Genomic DNA, 24,232 nt, shown 5'->3' with positions numbered 1-24,232 from the left:
TGGGTGCCAGCACGGTTGCATCCGGAGTTGGCACCGAAGGAGTTCAAGACATTCATTGAGGATAGGGTGGACAGAATACGCAGGAGGTCTGGAGGAGAAGACAGCCTGTCTCCCGATAGCTTGGAGAGATCAGGATCGGGCAGCAGTCTACGGAGGAAGAAGAGCATGTTGTCGCACACGATTGATACGAAAGGCAACTACGAGGATGGTGCGGACCGCTTGGAACGGAAACGGTCCAGTCGAGGAGCGTATCACTCCGGGAGCGCGGCCATGTCCAATCTCTCGGACCTGGAAGAGTTGGTGAATGATCCGGCTCACATGATGCGGCGAATGAGCTTGGACCAGGCTGCTCGTCAATCACTGGAGTCGAATGACAGATCTTCGAGCGAGGATGTGCCTATTCTACCACCTGTTGGAACGTTGAAGCGGTCTACGCGGACGACCTACCGGAGAGGAAGTCTGAAAAAGGGCGAACGAGTGCCATACTCAAAACGCGCGCAGCAACGATATGCGGAGACGGATCCTGATCGGCCGCCTCCGCCACTGCCGAAATCGCCAGACAGTGAAGAGCCATCACCAGGTATCATCCGTGTCCAGACGGAACCGACTCCTCCGCCGAGTGACGTACACGAGAACTTCTCGAGACCTGGATCGCAGAGAAGAAAGCTAGGTGGGGAATCGAGATCGTCCGAGAATCTTCAAGCGAATCAACGGCCAGACACGATTCCGCGTATTGAGGAGGACCAACATGATGATATTCCTGAAGCTGAAGTCCCGACGAGTCAGCCGCCGAAACAGTTTCACTCTCGTATTGCATCGCCGGGGCGGACATCAGCTCAGTTGCCAGGATACAATAACACAAATCCTCTACCAAACATCGTCGAGACTCTGCCCGATGGTACACGGGTTCCTGCGGGCAGTCTTGGACAGAGCCTACCGGAGCGCAAATCATCCCACGAGGTTCCTCGGCAATACCAGCGTGGTGGAGCTCATTCGCGCCCAGTACCAGGCCGTCAAAATTCACAATCGTCAACACTCGATGACTTGTCAGCCCATCCTTCGCCTCTGCCAGGCAGCAGCGGCAACAACAGCACCCAGTCGCTGACATTCTTACCCACTTTTGAGGACAAGAAGGTCGAAAAGAAGGACGGAGGCCGGAAAAGCAGTTGGAAATGGATTCTGGGCAACGATGAGAAGTCAAAAGAGGACCCGCAAACCGAATCCTCTTCGTCCAAAACTAAATCCAGCAAGGCCTCCAAGGTTACTGCTGACAAGGCAAGGCTGGACCTGCTTCAGAACTCCATCGACGGGAATTCTACACGAGGGCGAGAGAGTATCGTGCTTAATCGCGAAGATTTGCAGCTGGAGGCAGAGCGATCGAAGCCGAAGCAAAAGGAAAAGGAGTCTGGCCTGCTCTCAGCGATATTTGGAGGCAAGAAAAAATCTGCAGACGGCGAAGGAAAGGAAAAGAAGAGGAAGCCAGAGAGGCATTACTCCCCCTCGCCACCTCCCAGGATCCTCAAGCCCGACATCGACTACAATTGGACACGTTTCAGCATTCTCGAGGAGCGAGCCATCTACCGCATGGCGCATATCAAGCTGGCGAATCCTCGCAGAGCACTTTACAGCCAGGTGCTTCTTTCCAACTTCATGTATTCCTATCTTGCAAAGGTGCAGATGATGCATCCACAAATACAAATACCCGCCGCCCAGAGAGCCGCACAGCAGAGAGGCCAGAAGAGTCAAGAGCCGCAGCAACAGCAAGCGCAGCAGCCGCCGGAGTACAACCAGTATCAGAGGTGGCAAGAGGTAAGCATGAGAGGTGAATGAGGGAATGTGAATCGTTGAGACTGACTTTCGTACAGCAACAAGCACGGCAAGACTCGACCGAATCTTCGCCCACCGAGTCACCAACTCGAAGCACTTTCGATACGATTCATGACAACCAAAGCCAAGGCTATGAGCAGGCTGAGCAGTCCAACTCTGTACATGACCGCCAGAGCTCCGACGAGATCGGAAGGACTTCATATTCAGCGCATTCGGGATCTGCCAACGGACGCATCAACGGGGCCAATTCGGCAGGAGGAGGGAACGGAAGCAGCAACGGACGTGCGGGTTACAGCGTCTCCAGTACCAAGGATTATTTGGGGTACTCGAAAGCGGAACAGCCGTTTGAGCAGTCCAGCGGCATTGATTGGGACGACGATGAAAGATCTGAAGGAAGATGGTGATGAACAAGCATACACACGGCGTTGATTTGTACTCTACACGACGGAGGCCTTCGTTTGGAAGATATGGGAGATGCTCTTGCCAGAGAGCTTGTATCAATTCATCCGTTTGCACTCGGCTTCTATGCCGATGCTACGACGTTGGTCGATCTCACCTTCAAGAGCAGGTATCGACGACGCGCAAAGATCAATGCCTCCGCTCGAGCTTGAGCTCGAGTCCACCTCATGCATCCAGACCACTTCTGTGGGATTGCAATGCCAAGTTCTACAAGCAACGGCTGACAATACCAGGAAGTTTGAAGACTGCTGCGAAGGCTGCGCCATCAGATCTTGGCTGCAGTGAGCACATGGAAGTTCTTGGTGCCGTGCCGCCAACCTGCCAATCATACTCGGCTGCTGGTAGTGAGCACTAATGAACCTCACAGCTTCGACTAGGAGGAGATGAAATAGCACGACCCATCTGACGACAGTCGACATTCGACAAACCACCATGATCCGCCGACCCTCGTCTCCTCCTCCAAAGCTGAGCAACGATCCGCTTCTCCTGGACTCTTTTCATGGAGCAAACAGCTCCTAGCCCGCGACGCTCTACCCGCTGAAGTGCGATATGCTTGACCGATCTTCTCATCGTCACCCGAAATCTGAGATCCGGAGGCCCGCGAGACCGCAAATAAGTGGACACTCGGCACAGGAGACGCACTTTGAACGTACGATACCCACAGGTTGTGGACGCCACTCGTCCTGAAAGAAGGCTGGGCGGTGTACAAAGAGGTCAAGTCGCCCGCTGACATCAAGTGGCTGGAGGATCAGACGACCAAGTCGCCGGACGATACTGTGCTTCGTGGAGATGGATCATTCATTCTTGTGAAAGCTGTCCCGCTGACGAAAGTATGGATAGAGCGTTGGGTGGCATTGGGGTTCCTGGCCACGATGGTGCTCCTTACTTTCGCCTACTTCTCGTGGGAGGTGCCAGCGGGTGGAGTTGTACCCGGGCTTGCCTTGGGCTGGGAATACTCTCCATCGTGGGAGCATCTGCTCTGATTGTACCTCCTCCAGAGCAGAACAAGTCAGCGGCGCGAATTGTGGAGAATCGGCTGAATGACGACTACCTCAGGGGGCCTAGAGCTGGCGAGACATAGGGTGAAGAACGCTGCCATACCATGTACCCACCCATTTGAGAACGCATAGCCGGTTGTTACAAGCCGCGCGCATAGCCGATTGTTGCAGTCGCGCTGAATCTCCGCAAGGCTCAATGCAGGGAGTATCCCGCCAATATTTGAAGCCTCAATTGATGGGCTCGAAACGTACGTGTCGTCATTTCCTCCCACGTGGCGGAAATGTGCACACCTCCCTCACCGCACTTCGATCGAAGCATCCTTGAGACATTGAAGTCAAATTAATCGGCATCGACAGCTACGTACTCTTTCTTGTACCAACCTCACCTTTTTCGACCGTCGATCGCCATAGTCTTGCGACTTGTTCAACCACCCCAGTCGCCAACATCATGTCCCTATTCAGGACCACCATCCAGTCGGCACTCCTGAGCGCAGTATCAAATGTTGTCGCGCAGTTGATATCCAGCTGGCAATCAAACGTCAGTTCTACCCTCGCACTCACCAACGCCTTCCCACCGACTAAACATCTGTATAGACACCGTTCACTCTGGACATCGTCCGACTGCTGCAGTTCGTGACCTTCTCCGTCATCGCCTGCCCTCCCAACTATCTCTGGCAACGTTTTCTGGAATCTAAATTCCCTGCGTACCCGTCCGACCAGCGATCAGATCTGTCCAAGAAGTCTGATGAGAAATCCTCCGCCAAGCCTGTCTCCAAGCAGTTGAGCATCAAGAATACCGCCATCAAGTTCTCGCTCGATCAGACGATAGGAGCTGCCGTCAATGTAAGCAATGTCACGACTCAAGCGATCGAGAGAAGTTGCTGACATTCAACCAGACTGTCATGTTCATCGCTGGAATCGCCCTTCTGCGAGGAGAATCGCTGGACACGGCTATACGAAACGTCCAGGAGCAGTATTTGCCGATGCAAAGTGCGGGTTTGAAACTCTGGCCGGCAGTGAGCATACTGAGCTTCGCTGTCATTCCGCTGGAGCATCGTATGCTATTTGGATCGGTGGCTGGACTCTTTTGGGGCGTCTTTCTCAGCATGACTGCTGGGTCGAGTGGACATAAGTAGCAAGAGGTTGTGGGAGGTTCGGTGTCAGATTACTGGAACCGGCGATGATTGAGCACGCATTGACATGAAACGGCATGATTAGACGTATAGAAGTGTAGTTATTTCGACTCACTGCGTTGGAGGGAAGAGAAGTCTGCCCTCCATGCCACCATCTGCAAGCAAGCAATATCAGCACGATGTTACTGTGGATAATCAAGCATAGACCAGACTTACCGACTTGAAGATTGACACCGTTGACATGTCCACTCAGCACAGGCGAAGCCAACACACAAACCTGATTCGCAACATCCTGCGGCGTCCCGACTTTTTGCAAGGGAGTCGTCGCCAATGCTCTCTCCACAAATTTCGTATCCTTCAGAGTCTCCGCAGCCAGCGGTGTAGCCACCCATCCGGGGTTGACACTATTGACACGACCCCGAGGAGCAATTGAGACGATTTCATTCTTCAGGGTGGGCGTCAGGCCGTACATCTGTTGGAGGCCAGTCAGCCGATGGCTTTTTTGACGTGCTCAATTGATACGCACCAGAGCGGACTTTGCAGCAGCATAGTCTCCATGATTGGCTTCGCCGAATTTGCCTGCTGTACTGCCGATGAAGATGATGTTTGCGGACTCCTTTTCTTGATCGGAGGCTGTGCGAAGGTCGCGGAGGAAAGCTTTGCAGAGGAGGAACGGACCGGTGAGATCGACGTCGAGTGTATTGCGCTGCAAGATCTCTTAGCTCGTTGACATACTGTTCGCCGTACCGAGAGTCCTAGGTACCCATTGATCGAGGTCCATATCTGCGATATGTCTGACGTCTGGTGAGCTTGGATGCCACTATATCGAACACTTGAGCGGCGTTCTCACGCATTATTGGCAGGCCACACGCCATGATTGACGACGAGCACACTGACAGGCCCGTCGTTCTTTTGAGCGGCTTCTGTGAACAATTTGTTTACTTGATCTTCGTTTCGAACGTCTGCTTGTAAGGGAACAACGCCCTCGATGTTCTCAAGCTCGCCGATGCGGGAGTTATCTGTCGTAGAGAATGCCTAGTCAATACATGCAATCTGAATAGCATGAGCTTTTGGACCGCACTCACAGTGGGCAGTCACTCGAGCTCCTAGTTGTGAGAACTTTCGGACTGTCTCCAAACCAATGCCACCAGCAGCGCCAGTGATGAGAACATGGACGTCTTTCAGACCGAAATCGAGAGACATGATGGCTGAAGCTGTTGAGAAGCGCTTGTGTGAGATTTGATGCTCTTCGAATTGTCCTGCAATCAGCGGTGTAACATAAGGTGGATGGAGAGTGGTGTGTAAAGGATGGAATTGGGACGTCGATCAAGCAAGAGCTCCCATGAATAGTGCCGAAGTGGTACCGTGAAGGGCGGAAGTGAATGACTTGTTCTCCCCTGAACGAGAGCAATAGATGGGTTCAAGAGGATGTAGTGATACAGATACACGAGTTTTGGTGGATATGAATAGGACGGCAGATCACGATGCCTCGACTTGATCCGCCCATGACTTGCCCGACGGCTTCGCAGAATCGGAGAAGACCTCTGCTTCTGCCGTCTTCGCCGGCATAGCCTCTGACTTTGCAGCGGGTGGAAGCGATGGAAAATCGTCCGCCTTGGGGACTTCTAATCGTCCTTCAGCACCACCTTGATTCGCTGCTCGAATCCCTGCTTGGCCCCTCCCACCACCTCGAGGTTCGCGCAGCAGGTACTCCCTCCCATCAGAGTAGTCTCCCTTGTCGCCAGCAAACCCACCCTTCTTGTCGTGACGGCCGCCTCCTCGAAAGTCGTCTTCTTGCTTCTCAGAGTCCCACTCTCGATTCCCAAGAGCCCTCAGCTTCCTCGCCCGGTTCTTCTCCCGCTCGCCCATCATCTGTTGTCGATCTCTCCGCTCCTCCTTCTTGCGTTGCTCGGCCACGTGTTTCGCTTGCTGCTCTCGATGCTCAAATGATGCTGCGTCGGCCTCAGCTCGGGCGTGGGCCGCGGTGAGATCTGCGTTCTTGAGCGAGATCTTGGCCATCTTCGCTGCTAATTCGTCCTCGCTCAACTTGGGCTTGCGCACGCCTCCAGTTGCGTGGCGGTCTCCCCGGACAGATGTTGGTCCATCTTTTCGTGATGCTGTAGGTGCGTTCTCGGGAGGTGGTGCGCTCTTCTGTGTCTGTGTCGAGGTTTGCGCCGGGACCTGACTTGTAGCTTCTGCGGGCTTGGGACTGCCGTTATGAGGAGCGCTGTGGGCAGCTCGCGGTTGGGCATGGTTGTTCCCGCGATTCTGATTGCGTTCATCATATGCTCCTCGCCCTCTCCCTCGTCCACGACCTCTTGCTCTTGTCGGAGGTGCTTCCCCAGTCGTCCTCGCGGGCTGCGGTGCTACCTCTGGTGCGGTTTGAGGCGCCGACCTCACTACTGTAGGTTCTGGCGCGGGAGTGAAGTCATCGCTGAACAGGTCGTCGTCAGACCGGATGCGCATGGACTCCTCTGGCACTACATCGTCGAACAAGTCTTCCTGTGGTGGGGCTGTTTGCGCAAAGGTGTCGAGGGTAGCGACACTGGGCGGCGGCGGGTCAGCAGCATGTGGCGCGAATGTGGTTGCTGCGGCGGAGAGGGTGGAGTCGGCAGGCGGAAGAGGTGCGGTCTGAGCGCATCGTTAGCATGGTTTGCTGTAACATTGTTCGAACATCGCGTGCCTTTTTTGGCTTCGATTCGTCTGCCGGAACATCTGCCCACATCGACTTCTCCATATTGATGCTCTAGATAGATGGAGCCTGAGAAGACTTGGACGGAGGGAAGAATGAGTAAAATGTGAAGTCTATGTCATGGTAGCTCGATTGTGTAAAAGGTATGGGCCTTTCATGTGACGGTTCAGTTCTACAGCATGCTCATGGGTGAAAGCTCAATCGAGCTTCGAAACGTGAATAGCTAGCCAGGACTTTCATTTGAACGGCACAACGAGCGACCATTCACCTTGCTTTCGCCGTATAAATTGTGAAGTATCCACAAGATTCCAGGTAGAATCAAGCATAAAGTCTCGCATTCTCACGGTAGTAGTACAGGTCAACTTGTTTCGCCACAAAGCACTCTGTCGTCATATGCCAACAATCTGGAGGATGAGGTGCATGATATATAGCTAGGCGCTCGTCGGGCCAATATCGCCAATGCATCGCGTTCAGCTCAATTCTTCTGTCTCTCCTTATCATTTCATAACAACGAACAAGAGCTTCCACGGCCTACCGCGAGGATGACAAGCCGATCGAACATCGTCTCGAGCAGCAGCTTCAGCTTCTCGAGCTCAAGCAACAGCTCAAGCGGCCAAGCAACAGGACAGGCGTCCACCAAGCAGACCTTCGTCGACGCAGATGGCAACAAGACCGTGAAGACGTCAAATCAAACCCTCGGACAGCCCGCAGTCCACGAGACCCGCCAATACGATTCGAGAGGACAGGCCTTGGGCGACAATGACAGCAGTCGCCGGATTGAGGACGTCAGCGATGAGCAAGCGGAAAACGACAAGCTGTACGAAGAGCGCATGGAGGATGAGTGAGTCCTGTCGCCGGTCCGCAAGCCTCGTAGTGCATGCTAACAGTCCGATGTAGGTACGCCAAGCGAGAGGGCGGTGCATGAGATACGCCTTGAGGGATGAGCTCCTGTATTCATATATCATTGTTCCATCATCGCACTGCTGTCGCAACCTAGCTAGCAATCTCATCTTTGTCCTTGAAATCCAGCAGATACGGATCACCAATAAACTTGGCATATGCCGGTCTTGACAGACTCCTGCCCGCCACATTTATGTCCGTCTTGATATCATCAATCAAGCTCTCTTTGCTCACGTAGTCGAGCTCCGGCCGGATGAAGCCCAGAATGTACACATTCATATGACTCTCGTAGAAATCCGTATCGAACTGATGCATGATGTGAACCTCCACGCTCCGCACGGTGTTCTTGTAGAAAGGGTTCCAGCCGATGGACATGACCATGGGATATACGGCGCCTTGCTCTTCTATGTTCGACCCGTTGTTGTTCTCCGAGAGCACTCCGGTAAGCGACTTGTGCACATCGGCGTCCATGAGCTTGTACTTGGAGTCGCTGGCAGGAGGTTGCTGACTGATCGCTTTCGAGGGAGAGAGGCCCGCCCAGCCAAAGTAGACACCCGACTCGACATCCTCGTGACCGCCGACGGAGAGGCCAGAAAGGGGAATGTTTGCGGTCGGGATTCCGAGCTGTTGGGCATTGCGACGTCAGCGGGGGAGTGAACACAAGGGATGAGAGTATTTGGCAGCGACGTGGTGCTGATGACGGGATGGAGACGTCTTTCCTGGCGGAGGAAGGGCGCCCAAGCAGGGAAATGGGAAGCATGGTACTGGAATCCGCAGGTTACATGTCAGGCCGGCGCCGGCGGAGTGGTGCTGGTAAACAGCGCGCTGACGGAAGCCAATATAGCAGCAATCAGCCCTTGCACCACCGCCGCGCATGCATGCGACCTGCGTATATGCCGTGACGATGGTCGGCCAGCATGTTGCGCGATGGTGGTGGCGTGAGTGGGAGAGGTGGTATGCGGTAGGGCGAGGAGGAAGAAGAAGAGTAGGGGTCGATGTTCAATAATACGCACCTCTGAGCTTCCACGCCCGAAACCTTTGATGACCTTGCCGTTCAGGCGCAGTGGAAATGGCGGTGCTGGCCCGCTGTCAGGACCAGCAATCAGTTCGCGAGGTCCGTCTGGTCGCATTGTGCTTGCCGGTGAGGTTGGTCGATTATGATTATTTGCACTCGCTTAGCATTGTTGCATTGGAGATGTGTAATGATTCATAAGATGGGCGAGGTCGGGGAGCTGGCGGGATTTAACTTCATTATTGCACGACTGTCGTACCTTCATGCCCCATTCCTTTCATCACGAACAGGTGTACGGATGTTCTACTCATAGTGTTGCGGTGTGACAGACCCGTCGGCGAATAACAAAAGTGTGAAAAGCGCTCGCTTGACTGACTTGTTCACATCGTTGGTGGTCATGTATGTAACAGCATTAGACATAATGGTCAGGGCGATCACGCCGTGTATTGGCTTTGATCTCACGCGTCCTCGAGTGCGCTCCGTGTCTCCGTGTTGTCGTGTGCAAAGATTACCGAGCGGTCGCACCAAAGACCAGCATGCGATGCCAAAATATCGCTCCTCGTTGCAAAGCCATACATGTAGAGACGCCGAACCCCATTCATTGATTCGTCATCAAGCAGATCCGTAGCCAGGCTGTCGTATTCGTGGTCATTCAGATCTTTGGGAGGAACTGCACACTGTCAGATTCAGGTCCTTGAGAAGCAAAATGGAAGAAAGCACTCACGTTCATGACGATCAGCATGGGAATGTCAAAAACATCCCGCTTTACGTGCCAGCACATCACACAGTCCACTTTACCATCCTTGTCTCCAAGCGCATTCATTCCCGACTCACCATTGGTGATGGGTTCGATTCTGCCATCCTCGGAGGCTCTGTGCCGTTTTCCATTCTCTCCAGAGGTGTCGCTCGATGACCAACCCGGATGGTCTTTCGTCCGGTATTTGAGCAGTGAACATGGCTCTCCAATAACGGATGTCCGCGAAGCTCGAAAGGCCAATTCCGCAAAATCGTCGAAGAATTGTACAACGCTGTCCTCGTCCATGAGCTCCGCCAGGAAGACTGGCTGAGGGCGACCTGGATCAATGTCGAATCGAGGCACCCTGGGAGTCGCAGTTCCCTTAGAACTGGCTCCAGTTTGCGTCCCTGTTCCTGAAAGATCTCCAGTATTGACATTCAAGTTCGGTTCCTTTCCAAGCAGAACGTCGCGCTTCCATCCAGTGACGAGACAGAATTCCTTGCTGACGGCTGCCACTTCACCAGTCCGGCGGCAAATTACTGTCGGCGTGCCGTAATACCCGACCAAGTCCTCGTACTCAAACAAAGTGCGCTGGAAGCATTTCTCCATGAAAATAAGATCGTCGTGGTTCAAGTGTTGATTGCATGAAATGAAGGAAGGCCGAATCGTAGCAAGCGCTTTGGCGATACGAAGGACCTTGTTGGCAGGAAAACGCTTCTGCAAGAAAGCTGTAAGGGCATGGAAACCAAGGGTGTAGGAGTACGGTGCTTGGACGGAAGTGTACACCTCTGATGTGTTGCGACCACGCTTGCGAGTGACCTCCGTGCTGGGATCACCGGGGAACGGAGGCTGCTTACGAGAGTTTTGCTGAGCCTGAGTCAAGCTCTGGCGGAGCAGGTCGGACTGCTGCGTCTGTTCGGGTTGGACGTATTGCGTCTCCGGCGATGACATGGCGGCGTAATCTTGGTTCTGAGAATGCGGGCTTGCGCCGGTTATGGATCCCTGCTCGCCAATGGCAAAAGCGTCCAATGCATTGTTTTGCGATGTCCAAGCATTGGCGGCACTGCCGTGCCGTGAGCCAGAGTTTGGAGCATTCTGCCAGGACGGAAACCCCTGATTGTAGTTGTAACCAGAGGTGAAAGCGTTACTGCCGTCGTACGAGACGCTGCGCTGATTGTGCTGTCCCATGGAATTCAAGCCGTCCAATTCTGGAGTGTTGACCGCACCAGAAGACATGTGACCAAGCATGCCAAATTCGAGCGCGCCGTAATGATTCCCAAAGTTGAGCTCCGAGATGTTGAAGTTGAACAAAGCGGGATCATTAGGATCGAAGTAAGGTGTGTCGAAGGACGTCCCTCCTACGGTACTTATCGAAGGTGTGTGCTCGAGGTTACTTGTCAGGTCCTGGGCAGGAGACGTTTGCTGGTTAGGAGTGGCCTGGAATTGGGACGGCGGTTCCACTGGAGCGCTCGAGGCGAAGTCCGAGACCATTCCGCTCCCGTCGAGCATGGGCGGACCCATCGGGTTCTGCTGGGAGCTCGATCCATATTGAGGGTAGCTAGGCCCAGCGCTCTGTGGGTAGAAGGCGCCGGGTTGCGAGACGGGCAGACCGTTTGACATTGGAGCGGCGGGGACGCTCGGCATGTTTTGGTTTCGACTCATTGCAAAGTTGTTGGAGAATCCCGGGACCAGCGCCTCCGCCGGGGCGTCATGGAGATATTTTGCCTTTTTGCGCACGCCATCGTGGCATTGATCCTGAAGGCCACGTTTAATACACCTCAGACAAGGCCGTTCGTCACCTGCGAGCGTTAGCATAGCCCGCGCAAGCCATTGGGGATCGCCGTCAGCAGCGACTTACCACATGTCAGGTGTGCTCGTTGACAGGCAAAGCACGCGCGGCGAGCCTTCTTCCGCTTGGACCGCGAGGGATCTTTGGCGTTGCTTTTGGCAGACTGTGTGGTGCTGCTACCTGTCTGCGTGGGCGATTTCTCCTCTGAGGAATGTTCGGTCTTTTCGTCTGCCATCATACTTGAATCGTGGTCTGCGCCTGGCTCTGGAGAAGGCGATGCATCTTCGGCGTCCGGAGCCATTTAATGTATCTGCGATCCACGCACGCACGACCCTCGCGGCGAGCACAGAACCCGACAATCTTTTCGACCCACGTTGCTGCCGTGCGTTGCGGTCGACGCTGGCCTAAATGGGCGACCCGACACGCTGGAATAGAACCACGAGTGCGCAGGATGGACCTTGCGATCACGCGTGCCTGGTGCGGCACAGATGAACGCTGTGCAACCTCTTGCCCCTCTGCAAATAACTCGTGGAACACCTCTCCGTGCTGAACGCCTGTCTCGCTAACCGTGTCCCGTCCCGATCTTCAGTATTACCAGACGATGTTTCTCAATGACGAGCGAGCGTCTCGTCCGGCGCACGAGAGCAGTAGGAGAGAGGGGGTCCGCGGCGCGTGTTGCGACAGACAGCGGAGACGGAGAGGAAGAGTGTCGCATCGATCCAGGGCGAGCGCATTCGAGCGTGCGGTGGTGTGACGTTCGCTTGTAATCATGCTACCATGCTGGCGGGATTGCGCAGCGCTGTGGATGCAGAGACGACACGAGGCAATCGAGATGCTGGGAAGAGCACGCCGCCGTGGAACCGTTCGTTCGTATTGGATTTCTGTGCGCAGTGTCCGCCGTGGCATGCCATGTGCGCTGCAGGGAAGATGAGGTCTGATTCGCAATGGTCGCGTGGTGGTTCTGCAGCGGTTCTCCACATGGACACAGCTCAGTTGTGGGCCCGCGTCGAGATCCCATGAATTGCTCGCCCTTGGCTCTCCACGTTGGCGGGACCCCTTGGAAAACCTGCATCAAATCTATATAGGCCATGCAAAGACCCGTACCAGACAATAAACCCTCCATCACCATCTGCCCCTTCAGATCTACCTTGATACAGATGAACGACGACTATATCGGGCGACGAGCAGCAGATTGGCGCCTGCCATGTTGCCGCCACTCGCTTGACCGCCTTCCTGAAGGCTTCTATGCTAAACGAGCCAAAGCAAGGGGAGCTGGGCCCGGCGGATGGCCATTGGGAATTGGTTGTGCGCTCCGCCCTGTACCACCACGGCAGTGTCACGTGGGAGAGAGGCGTGGGATCACAATGGACGATAGGTGATCTGTGATTCCCCAGTGATGTACTGCATCTTCTCTGCTCCACTCCCACGCAGACGCATCCTCGCTTCTGCGCGCTGCGATTCTTCCATAGCGATGGCACGGCCCTGCAGGCACAGGTCCCAACATTCTGCCGGTCCGCATCGCATATACGAGTCCCTGTGCTATCTGCGGTACCACTTCTCTGCCCTCCTTCGGACTCGATGACGGATTTCTGCTTCCTATTTGCGGCAGCTTTTGTCGCCCAAATAGGCTACTTGGATTGCGCGTATCGTGACTTGGCACGTAGCTGCTTGCCGTGTTTGAAAAACAGGTACCTGATGGAGGTGAGTTGATGCTTGCCATGGTACTGGGATTTCCAAAATGCTCACGGGAAAGGAACCATTGCCAATGCGATGAAAGCGAGAAGCGAGCTGGCCCATTGGTAGCCCATATGGTTGTACCTGACCTCGTGTTAGATGATCCCATACTACGGTCCACGGTCCACGCTGCCGTTACTCACATTTGGACGCCCTGGTAAATGAAGGATGGAAATCAGCAAGCTCTTCGGTTCACATACTGGGGTTTGCGTACAAACAGGGGGAATGCGGCCGCAAAGCTCGATCTGGCAAACGAATTGGCTGCAAGCGCGCTGGCAGCATACAGCGGGTACTCTTGATCGTCAACATACAGACCTTCATTGGCGATCGTAATGACCCACCGTCTCAACGAGAAAGGTAAAAATTCCGCTGAAGCAGAATATGTTCCCGAGTCCGAAGAGTCCGCTGAAGATGATTGGCGCTGCGAGGTATTAGCATCGTCGCCGATGGAGGGTGAGAAGGTGGCATCAATTCACCAATCCAATGAACACGGCTAAAAGTCCTTTGAGACTGTTAGCAAGCGTACGCGTCACCTGGAGCCCGAACCACTCACGTCCATCCAAACCCTGTCAGGCACGTGTTAGCAGCGACATGTTGCATTGCCTGCGGTGACACTTACCGAATAAAGATACAGGTACAAGTACAGCACCACTGCAGAGTATCAGTAAATAGCACCACGGGCCATGCAACGCAGGCACGTGTTGGATCTGGACCTACAGGATTGTCGGGGGGAGGCGGAATTCGGGCTCTGATATGCCGTCATTCTTGTCAACGAGCCTGATATCTGGGCCCGTGTCAGCGGTTACTGGTTCCCAAGGAGAGCGCTTCGATCGTCGAGAACGTACAGTTACGTCGCCAAAGCGGATCGCAGCTGACTCCAATGAGCATGCCCACAAGGATGCCTTCGACGAATTGTCAGCGCCTATCATTCTTCGAGCAGGAGATCAGAGGGTTTAGCCGGACCTAGGAAGGATAGACCTGTTTGCCTGAAGAGAAGAACGGAAGAGTCAGCAAAGTCAACCACATGTTGACACATTAGGCCTCGAGCCATCTAGACATGCCGGCAGCATGCTTTGATGCCTTCTTACCTCGGTCGACATACCATTGATTGAACCCATGATTGTTCTGGAAGACAAGGGCGAATGCGCCGAAGAACAGGTAAAGAATACCCAGCAGTATAGCCGACAGCAGGCATAGGAGAAGGACCATCGTTTCGAAGCAGAGGAGCTGAAACGGCCGAATGCAAGACCAGAGTACTGTCTGGGTGATCGAACGATCCATGATCTCGATGGGAGCTTTCCACTATGCAGCAGATCAGTAAGTTTTCGCCTCCGGTGGATCTTCAATTCCTTACGCGGTCATCATTCTTCTCTTTCCGCAACATCATGGCCTTCCTTCGCAACAGTACAGGCCTAGGCGAGAGAGCATTAGCCAAGATCATGCTGCATGCATCGCAGCATCATGGTCAAGATCTGCAGGGCATGGCAGTACCATGCGTGCGAGATCTTTCCCTTCCCCTCGTGCCTACTCACGCGTATGTTTCGGGAACGAAGGCAACGATCAAGATCCATTGGATCCCGGCCCAAATGATGAGGACGTACTACTTTTGTGTTAGTCATCGCCTTTTTGGTGGTCTCGAAGGAACTCACGAATGACCAACGCCAATCGGCGAACTGGTTTATGAAGCCGCCAATCAAGGGCCCCACTTCAGGTCCCATAAACTAGAACAGAAGGGCGGAAGGGTCAGCGAGTGCCTCGGATCTAAGAAGGAAAGAGAGAGAGGCAGTATAAAAGTCTCGGACCGCTGCAGAAGGCCTTCTGCCCTTGGGTTTACTCACCGGTGACGCCGTGTATATCATCATGGGCGCCGACAGCTTGTCTTTGGTAAACATGTCGCCAACCGTTCCGCCCGCGACACTGAGAAAGGCTTTCGGAGGATCAGCGATGTTCAATTGACGCAGATCTTCGCCACTTTGAACTTACCGGAGCCTGCAAGGCCATCAAAGAATCGAGCCACAAGCATTGTTGCGATGTTCGGTGCAACAGCGCAAGGTATCAGCCATCTGCGAAGCGAAATGTCAGCGACAATGCACAAATCAGGACAAGGTGTTCCGAAGCAGGCGAAGCATGCTCTGCATCCGACTGGGACCTGTTCGATCTTTCAATCTGCTTACATCAGGAACATGCCAAAGGCACAAATGTAGATGTTTCTTCGTCCGTCTGGGAGGAACAAGAGTCAGCGACGTCCCTACCGCAATGCAAGCTTGTGAACATACAGAACTCGCTCAGTGGCGAAAGAAACATGGGACCCAACCCCAAGCCAACAACGTATGTCGTCAAGCCGATTGTAGCAACGAGGCGAGAGACTCCAAACTCCACTTCCATCTGATCGTACGTGCTCGTGTACAACGACGAAGCACACGTTACGCACAGGGAGCCGGCAGACACGATGAACACGACGAGCCACTTCCTAGCCTCTGGTCTGTTCTTCGGGTCCATAGGATCCTGCAAAGCAAAGCGTATAAGGTCAGCGGATGTCGTAGACAATGCGGAATTCACGAAGACCCCGGCGTCCGAAACAGTCTCGGGCACTGGAGGCCTTCTGCACTTCGATTTCTTACCGAGTCGCCATCGAATTGGACTTCGAATTCGTTTTTCGAGCTCTCTTCTTCATTCGTGCCATCATGATCGCGGTCGTCGACGGTGTAGCCATCGTATGATCTGTGTGATCTGGCGGACGAGCGGCTTCGGGTTTGTCGTAACGGTGCCGGATGAGGTCGTTGTGAACCAGTCCTTGTATTTGTGCGGATTGCTTCGTATTGCTTCTCGCTATTGTCCCCCTCCCTATCCCTAGCTGCGCTCACAGGGGCCTCAATTTCCTCCCATGCTTCCTTTTTCTCGCTGTCTGATCCTTGCAGCGAATGCTCGGTCTCGGCTTCGGCTGCCATTTTCAGTCGATTGAATGACGTTGATCAAGAGTACTCGATAACAATCATGGTGGCCGGTTCACTTCAATGATAAGGTCTCCGAGAAGTTCAGTGCTAAGGTAGATTACCAATACTGCCTTCTAGAGCAGACTATTGTTGACGGGGCTCTTTGAAAGTGCAGTTGCCGTTTGACGTCACATATCTCCGCTGCTTATCTCCGGCGGCACGAACGGGTAAGAAGATCAGATATCCACCGTCGGCGATTTCGTTGTGGTGAAATGCACCGAAAGATTCTGCGACATCGTGCTTGAACAGCCACGGGAAGCCTTGTAGGCATATAGACATGGTACAGAGTAGGCGGAACAGGGAAAGCTTTTAGCTGTGCTTGGCCTAACTCTTGTCGGACTCAGTTGCAAGATGACGAGAGATGAAAGCAGTAGCATCACCACCAGCACACTCGTTACAATACTATGACGAGCAAGCTTAACCACTGTCCTTCGCCGTGACCGCATCACCTTCAAGCAGATGCGACTTCAGGCCTCGATTATAGACTGCCATGGCTCGCTGGAGTTCACGCTCCTCCTCACGCAGATCTCTCCTTGCTCGAGCGCCGTCCTTCTCCGCGCGTCGCCTCTCCTCCTCGACTTTCCGTTCTCGTTCTGCCAGAGCCTTTTCACGACGTCTTCGCTCGTCCCGCCTCTGCTCCTCCTCGATCCGTTGCTCGTCACTCAGGTCTCCATCTTCAGGTGGCGGGGGCAGCTTTCGAATGTGATCCTCGATGATGGGGTCTCGCGTGCCAGCAGGCAGGCTGACGTAATGAAGATGAGACAGCAGCTGCTGTGGCAAAGCTTCCAGGCGTGTTTCGCGATTGAGCGCTTTCAATGGTAGGCTCTTCATCAGAGTCTGCAAATCTGCTTTACGCGTGCTCTCTGGCAGTTTCAATCGATTGATGTGGTCGCGGTATAGCTTCTCGCGATCCTTGTCGCCCAATTTGCGGTCATTGAGCTCCGCTTCGCGCTTGTACTTCCGCTTGAACTCCGGCCAGTATAATTTTGGCGTGGCCTTGGAATGCAAGAAAGCCAGATATGGTATCCTTGGGTCTTGCTTCTCCATCGCCGCTCGCTCTTCTTTGATTTGAGCAGCCTTGTCCTTCACCCAGATGTCAAAGACCTCCTTGCGTGCCCGCATGTTCGGCAAGACGGTATACCGATCATCGTTGATGATGCTTGCATCGGTTTCGTCGGCAATGATCTTATCCCATGGAGTGAATGGACTTATTCGATAGTCGTCCAGCAGGTCTCGGAAGAGATTCGCAGCATCATCGTTAGTCAGTGGCAGACCCTCTGCACCCTCGGCCCACTCCTCCTCCTCTGCATCACCATATTCGCCAGGATCCAGTCCGTAGTCCTCTCCCATTTGCGCCAGCTGCCAGGCGATATCATCTTCACCAAACTCAACGGGTCCGTCGTCTGCTGGCTGCTCAGCTTCGGCATCCTGAACTTGGGTGTCGTTACCAGTGCCTCCATCATCCTCTCGCTCTTCGCCTTCAGAATCTGTGACCTCCACCTCCTCATAGGAACCATCGCTGTCATAGCCAAAGCCTTGGGGTTGCAATGTGCGTACGGCCTGGACGGCGTCCTTGACATCCTGCTCCTCATCATATTCAGCTTGTGCAGCCAGCTCTGCCATCATAGCCGCCTCGTCCTCCCGTTGTAAGCTCTCACTGCGTCTCCGCCTGCCACGCCCTTCCTTGTCCGCAGCCTCGTTGACTTCTGTCGCCTTGCTCTTCTCCCTCATTTCTTTGAGCTGCTCTTCGGCCCACCTCGCGTTCTCAGCCTTCTCCTTCTGATCCTTCTCCCACTCCTCGAACTCCACCACGCCGGGCATGACATCTTGGGGAATGTGCCAGAAGCTCTCTTTCGTTTCTGTATTGTGCACAAAGCGTCTTCGAAGTCTCGTTCTGACCAAAACCCAAGGTTCGTAGCCGGGCAGAATATGCTTTGACTTCGGTCGGTCTTCGCGGTCGCGTCGATCATGGTAGCCTCCTCGTGCTGGGTTCGAATGGTATCCTCGATGTTCTGGGACAGGCTGAAAGTTTGGATTCGAGGCATTGCCATACCCATATGCAGTATCATTGGCAGCAGAGCCTCCGAGCGGCACGAAATCGGTCTGTTCCTTGAATGCTGGCGAAGACGGCCTCGGTCGCTTGTTAGGCGCCTCCATTGAAGCGGAATTCGCGGTGTGATTGAGAAGAGCAGTGTTGAAATTGAAGTAAAGTACCTGAAATGTCAGGGCGCTAGCGTGGGCCGCGAACGCGAGCTTGCCTGGAGCTTGGACAACTGCATGTGCTTCTCGACGAACATCATCACCACTTTGAACAACACAATCACACAATCGACCATCCCACTCCATCGTGCGCATCAAAGTCGACATTGCAATTCCAATCAACATCCGTCCATACTGAGCACCCACACGCACGACCGCCGCCACCACAGCCATGTCGAGACGTTACGACAGGTAAGGTCGAGCGAACAAACGACCGCGTAGCTCTTTCTGACATTGTCCATCAGTCGCACTACCATCTTCTCGCCCGAGGGTCGTCTCTACCAGGTTGAGTATGCTCTCGAGGCCATCTCACACGCCGGTACCGCTCTGGGAATCCTAGCCACCGATGGCATCGTCCTCGCAGCGGAGCGCAAAGTCACGAGCAAGCTATTGGAGCAGGACACCAGTGCCGAGAAGCTGTACATTCTGAACGAGTGAGTGGGAGATGGACAGACTGTCGCTCGATAGTTGATATCGTCGAGGTGACAATGCTGATCGGATTTACGAACAGCAACATGATCTGCGCCGTCGCAGGCATGACCGCCGATGCCAATATCCTCATCAACTACGCCCGTCAGGCCGCTCAGCGCTATCTCCTCACCTACAACGCCGACATCCCATGCGAGCAGCTCGTGCGACGACTATGCGATCTCAAGCAAGGATACACACAGCACGGTGGCCTTCGTCCTTTCGGTGTCTCCTTCATCTATGCCGGCTGGGACAACCAGCGCCAATTCCAGCTCTACCAGTCGAACCCCAGCGGCAACTACACTGGTTGGAAGGCGACGAGTGTCGGTGCAAACAATGCGAGCGCTCAGTCTTTACTGAAGCAGGACTACAACGAGGACTGCAACCTGAAGCAGGCGTGCGAGTTGGCGGTCAAGGTGTTGTCGAAGACGATGGACAGCACAAAGCTATCGAGCGAGAAGATTGAGTTCGCTACGGTCGGCCGGACGGAGAAGGGGACAATCTACCATCACCTGTGGGCTGCCGACGAGATCGACCGGCTACTCAAGGATCACGGATTGGGAAAAGCTGCCGAAGAGCCGGAGGCATAGAGGACAACGGTGCTAGGGCTGGTAGAACGTGTACACTACGAGCATGAGCAAGGCGCTCGGCATGGAATGGTGCGGCTATGCATGAGCGCAGTCGTCGTGCATCTGAGAAATTCACATGCAAACAGGCTTGACCGGAATTTCGACAGCTTCACTTCACTTGCGCTGAGCAAGCATCGACGACACGTGAATGCTCGAAAACAATCTAGTGTCACCCTCAGGTCCAACAAAATGTGGCCTCACCATGAGTATTTCCACTTTCTTGAATCATCATCATCTTCTTCATTTGCGCCTCAGGATTGACAAACACAGATGGCAGATCTTAACCGTGATGCGTGCTCCATGGCGGATATTGATCTCAACTCAGCGAGACAGACTCGACTTCCGGCCATCACGTTCAAGGAACCACGAGCGCACGACTTCCCGATTGTGAAGTTCACTTGTCCGCACCCACACGACACGTGCATGGCAATCAAAGGATGGTTGCTCAATTCAGTCAAGGAAGGAGCGCTGGAGCGCCGCGTGATTCGCATGGAACGCCTACATCTATCGGACTTGCCAACAGAGACAGAAGGGTCTCTCATACTGCTCGAATACGCTGCGCAAGCGGACGAGCTGCGCATAAGTATACTCGCTCTGGTTATGCCGCGAGACCCAAACATCCGCTGGTTCTATTCCGCCAAACCAATCGACGATCTGTTAACGACCCTTGCGGAGCTCGAATACATTACCACTCCACTGGTACGAGAGCCGACTCCCGACCACCGCATTTGGGGGAAAGTGAAGAAACGAGAGCCCGAGCTCAGGATACCCTTACCCCGGCGGATGATGAACGGGGAGGAGCAAGAAGGAGAGCCGGACCATCACTGCCGATTGTTTGTCTTCGTTCGACAATGCTTCCTAAATTCGATCGCTGTGCCTCATCATCCGGACTACATCGAAGCTCTGAAGTTCACCGACTACTCCCCCGAGATCATGGACCCGGACACAGCGCTTACACGAATCCAAGCAGACGAGATCTCCGCTCATTCCAAGGACGGCAAAGATCTCAGCGATGATCGGTATCTGCTCGAGCTTCATCCTGCCGAGCGCGAGATCGCATCACTGGTCCACCTCAACTGCGCCGAATACTTGTTGATGAAGCGCAAGTTCTTCTTCGAGTTCTACATTGAGATGATGCATACCAACAAGCATGTCGAGGGTGGGAAGCAGAGGGTGAAGAGTGATCGAGCTCATCAGCGTTGGCTGGAGGACACCGAACCGTGGAAGTTGCCGTCGGCGAGGGCGAGACGATGTGTGGCTGGTTGGAAGGTGCTAGGTCTCTTGGATGAGCGCGTTTTGTTCGCTTGGATTAGGAGTGGAGGTATGCTTCAGCATTCACATAACTGGGTGGAAGACGATGGTGAGGATGACGCCGTGTAGACGAAGTAGCGACGACCTTGGATAATTTGGGAAGTTGCGCATTGCGTGCGGCTTCTTTCACGAACGAAGCACTGATACCTCTGTATTTCCGCTCAGACTGCACACTCCAAGCTACCTAGGTGCGTCTTGGTCAGTTGAATGTAAGCGAAGGGAGACGTGTTATTGAAAGAGCCTTTTTGATTGTGTTATAGTGCGAACATGTATATTCGACCCTCCGCGCAGTGCCAGGATTTTATGGTGAAGAAGTCAGATAATAGGAACACCATGAGACGTACCGACAACATGTTGAGCTTTGCATGAAGCGGTGCCATTGCCATATTCGAACTTCTGACTCCTCTCAACATCAGCAAAATAGCTGGACAGGTAGCCAATTCACTCTCCACCTGTAAAGCTGAACAGCAAACATCCCGCCTGCGATCTACCTCCCACACCGCCATTGCTGCACTGCCGGTAATTCTCCGTCACGATGTCCTTACAAGTCTCCCCTCCTTCGCCCAACGGGTCCAAGACGTCCTGTCGATCGACTGTGGTCACGCACCCATCGACCCATGATATCTCGTACCAATCATTCACACCATAACCATCAACGCGGAGATCTGCAACTGCCTCTCCTGGACCGATGTCTGACTGGCCGTCAAAGAAGTCATTCCAGTCGTTACAGAAGTAATCGGAAAAGGTGGATTGATCGCTACCTTGGATATCGGCGTGGCCAGGGAAATCGGCTTCGTCAAAGCATTCGGCTGAAATGACCTCTAGCGGCGTGATTGACTGGGTTGGAATTGGTTCGGGCTCGGAAGTGGTGGTGGTAGGTTCTGGTTCCGGTTCAGGAGTGGGAGTAGGCGTGGGCGTGGTCGTGTCGGTAGCGACCCAGCTTGCGCAGCTGGAGGTGTCCACGCATGCCTGCTGGCCGCCGGAGCCGGCACATTGGGAGAACGTGGTCGTTGATGCACAGATACTCCCAGAGGAGGATCCAACGCCTGTGGACAATGCGGGCAGACTGGTCCACACGGGCAGAGAGGGTAGGGTCGAGAATGTCGTGAGTTCCGAGGTGGATGGCAAAGAGCTTGTGGTGGGCGGATCAGAGCTTATGCTTGGTGGAACGTCTATAAGATCAGACTCTGTCTCCTCGGATATGTCGGTCTCTGGCCGGACCGTGGCACCTTGCATCCAAAGAGGGACGTGAAAGCATAGTGAACTGTACATTGCGAATGCATCGTACTAGAAGGAGAGCCAGTGATAGCGCATGCCAAAGCCGATGAAGGCGTAGGTATGGTGGATGAGGTTGTGCCGGCCAGATTGCATCCCGCATTTTGTGTGCAGCTCGTTGTGTAGCAGATCGTCGTGCTGGATACGGAGCCGCCTGTGCTGGTAGAAGACACCGAGCAGCCAACTTTACAGTCGGTGACAGTCGTACTTTGAGTGCATATCTCGGTTGAACTGCTGGATGTCGTGGATGAAATATCGCCATCATCGTCGTCGTCATTATCACCACTATCATCGTCGTTGTTCTCATTGGTCTGCGGAATTGGACAGTCACCAGCCACGACTGACCCAAATATCTTGATGCATGGAAGGGAAAACTTGGGCAAGCTGGGAAAGCTCCAAGGTCCAGTCGGAGAGAGTGTTTGGAATTGGCGGAAAGTTCCAGACTACCACTAGTCCAGCACCTCCTCCCGGACGGCATCATGTGCAGAATAGTGCTGGGACGATAGTACTGCTGTCGTCTCGGCTTGTGGTGATCCATGAGTTCGTCGTGATGTCCGGAGGCTGTATGATCTCTGTGGAAACGCCCGAAGGAACGGTAGTCATCGTTGAGGTGATATCACTAGCAGACAAAGTGTTACCTGATGAAGTTGTGCTGGTACTGGGTCCACTCGGGACTTTCGCTTGGATGGCGAGCGAGGTCGTGCTGCCGCAGACATTCAAGATGCCAGAAGATCCGAGAGACACCGTGCAGACGTCCGTAGTAAACGCGAGTCCTCCGGGCGTCATGGTGGTTGATCCAATGATTATTGCAGAGGCATCTCCTGATGCTGTCAGGTCGGGTCTGATGGTTACCTGTAGATCCGTTGGCGTTGCAGAAGGCAGAGTTGTAGTCGAGGGACCTCAAACGTTACCATTAGTCTCGGCATAACTACACATGTCGATGAACTTACCAGAGATCTGGGTGGAAAGTAGAGTACTGGAGGCCGTGGCTACCCCGCCGTTCGAGTCTGTCGAAGTCGACAGGACCACGGTTGGCGAAGTCTCAGGAAACTCTGTGCTCGAGATCAAGACGCTGTTAGTTGTGGTGAAGACTTGGCCGTCCGATTGAGTAATCGTTGTCAGGGAAGCGGCGGTGGAGACTGGAATATCGATAGTTGAGGTGAAGTTCTGGCTGCCAGACTGGATGATAGTCGTAGGAATGGCTGTGGCCTGTGTTGCGCCAGACAGCGAATTGTTGACCGTCGACGTGAGAACTTGACCATCTGGCCGTGTTAGCGTAGTCAGAATTGCGGTCGATGAAGCTGAAATGTCCAGAGTCGAAGTGAAGATCTGGCCGTCAGACTGAGTGATAGTTGTAAGGATGGCTGTGAGTTGTACTGAAGTCGAGCTCGATAGTAGCCCATCGATCAAGGACGTAATACTTTGGCTGTCCGACTGCGCGATGGTCGTGGAAATGGCGGTCGACCGAGCTGTACTCGCAAGAGCCTCATTGACGGTCGAGGTGACAGCCTGGCCATCGGGTTGTGTGATTGTCGTAAGGACTATCGTGGGGGATTCGGTCCTTGTTACAGGAGTCCGGGTAGAATCGCTTGAACTTGACGTGAAGATCACGCCATCTGAGGATCCAATTGTTGAAAAGTTCGCTGCTGGAAAGCTGCTTCGAGTCGTCGACTAGGATGCTGGTGAGAACGACGTCAGCGACGGAGGACCTTTAGTAGTTATGGTGTTCTCTCCGCCGTCTGTGTTGGTGATCACGGTGACCACTTCGGACGCCGAGGAGGTAGCACTGGGCTCAACGGGAAGTGATAGCGTAGGCGACGAGAGAGATGCTCCATTCGACAATGTCCAGGTTGATGTCGATCTCGTCGTGGTAGCATTTTCGCTCGACGAACAGCTGGTGGACGATGCACTGTCACATGTCTGGCAGGACCAGCTTGGGTACGTGGGTATGGTTGCATGCGTCGATAACACCAGGCTCGTTGTCGCATTAGTGTTGCTGCAAGGCTATCTTGTTGCG

General features: G+C 54.0%; 9 protein-coding genes across 9 annotated transcripts; 3 read left to right on the top strand and 6 right to left on the bottom strand.

Moving 5' to 3' along the window:
* Positions 1–3,732: 3,732 nt before the first annotated feature.
* On the top strand, positions 3,733–4,420 carry MYCGRDRAFT_41410 (uncharacterized protein; the record flags this gene model as incomplete). The annotated part of the gene is made up of 3 exons (XM_003853535.1): positions 3,733–3,822; positions 3,879–4,127; positions 4,181–4,420. The coding sequence occupies 3 exons, from the start codon at positions 3,733–3,735 to the stop codon at positions 4,418–4,420; spliced, it is 579 nt and encodes a 192-aa protein (XP_003853583.1).
* Positions 4,421–4,928: 508 nt separating this feature from the next.
* Positions 4,929–5,620, bottom strand: MYCGRDRAFT_40340 (uncharacterized protein; the record flags this gene model as incomplete). The annotated part of the gene is made up of 4 exons (XM_003852773.1): positions 4,929–5,123; positions 5,181–5,211; positions 5,268–5,436; positions 5,503–5,620. The coding sequence occupies 4 exons, from the start codon at positions 5,618–5,620 to the stop codon at positions 4,929–4,931; spliced, it is 513 nt and encodes a 170-aa protein (XP_003852821.1).
* Positions 5,621–5,806: 186 nt separating this feature from the next.
* On the bottom strand, positions 5,807–7,220 carry MYCGRDRAFT_99788 (uncharacterized protein; the record flags this gene model as incomplete). The annotated part of the gene is made up of 2 exons (XM_003852772.1): positions 5,807–7,048; positions 7,101–7,220. The coding sequence occupies 2 exons, from the start codon at positions 7,152–7,154 to the stop codon at positions 5,897–5,899; spliced, it is 1,206 nt and encodes a 401-aa protein (XP_003852820.1).
* Positions 7,221–8,102: 882 nt separating this feature from the next.
* On the bottom strand, positions 8,103–9,139 carry MYCGRDRAFT_40195 (uncharacterized protein; the record flags this gene model as incomplete). Its single annotated transcript, XM_003852771.1, has 3 exons — positions 8,103–8,408; positions 8,469–8,633; positions 9,023–9,139. 3 exons carry the CDS (start codon positions 9,137–9,139, stop codon positions 8,103–8,105), a joined length of 588 nt encoding a protein of 195 aa, XP_003852819.1.
* Positions 9,140–9,392: 253 nt separating this feature from the next.
* Positions 9,393–11,781, bottom strand: MYCGRDRAFT_70635 (uncharacterized protein; the record flags this gene model as incomplete). The annotated part of the gene is made up of 3 exons (XM_003852770.1): positions 9,393–9,691; positions 9,746–11,556; positions 11,616–11,781. 3 exons carry the CDS (start codon positions 11,779–11,781, stop codon positions 9,674–9,676), a joined length of 1,995 nt encoding a protein of 664 aa, XP_003852818.1.
* A 1,393-nt stretch (positions 11,782–13,174) lies between these two features.
* MYCGRDRAFT_39819 (uncharacterized protein) lies at positions 13,175–16,228 on the bottom strand (the record flags this gene model as incomplete). Its single annotated transcript, XM_003852769.1, has 19 exons — positions 13,175–13,238; positions 13,293–13,364; positions 13,481–13,572; positions 13,622–13,701; positions 13,757–13,782; positions 13,834–13,846; positions 13,900–13,931; positions 13,998–14,064; positions 14,126–14,182; positions 14,244–14,266; positions 14,383–14,582; positions 14,635–14,692; positions 14,813–14,880; positions 14,930–15,001; positions 15,119–15,207; positions 15,264–15,343; positions 15,455–15,500; positions 15,557–15,785; positions 15,902–16,228. The coding sequence occupies 19 exons, from the start codon at positions 16,226–16,228 to the stop codon at positions 13,175–13,177; spliced, it is 1,695 nt and encodes a 564-aa protein (XP_003852817.1).
* A 501-nt stretch (positions 16,229–16,729) lies between these two features.
* On the bottom strand, positions 16,730–18,256 carry MYCGRDRAFT_13283 (uncharacterized protein; the record flags this gene model as incomplete). Its single annotated transcript, XM_003852768.1, has 2 exons — positions 16,730–17,808; positions 17,950–18,256. Coding segments are annotated over 2 exons (1,386 nt in total), but the record flags the coding sequence as incomplete, so codon positions are not given.
* Positions 18,257–18,616: 360 nt separating this feature from the next.
* Positions 18,617–19,636, top strand: MYCGRDRAFT_104004 (proteasome core particle subunit alpha 3; the record flags this gene model as incomplete). Its single annotated transcript, XM_003853536.1, has 3 exons — positions 18,617–18,724; positions 18,778–18,966; positions 19,044–19,636. The coding sequence occupies 3 exons, from the start codon at positions 18,705–18,707 to the stop codon at positions 19,588–19,590; spliced, it is 756 nt and encodes a 251-aa protein (XP_003853584.1).
* Positions 19,637–19,929: 293 nt separating this feature from the next.
* On the top strand, positions 19,930–22,814 carry MYCGRDRAFT_108936 (uncharacterized protein; the record flags this gene model as incomplete). Its single annotated transcript, XM_003853537.1, has 2 exons — positions 19,930–20,950; positions 21,723–22,814. 2 exons carry the CDS (start codon positions 19,930–19,932, stop codon positions 22,190–22,192), a joined length of 1,491 nt encoding a protein of 496 aa, XP_003853585.1.
* Between the last annotated feature and the right edge of the window lie 1,418 nt (positions 22,815–24,232).

Source organism: Zymoseptoria tritici, chromosome 4, assembly GCF_000219625.1.
Source record: "Zymoseptoria tritici IPO323 chromosome 4, whole genome shotgun sequence".
NCBI lineage: Eukaryota > Fungi > Ascomycota > Dothideomycetes > Mycosphaerellales > Mycosphaerellaceae > Zymoseptoria > Zymoseptoria tritici.
Note: the sequence above shows the minus strand (reverse complement) of the source record. Positions and strands in the feature narration are given on the sequence as shown.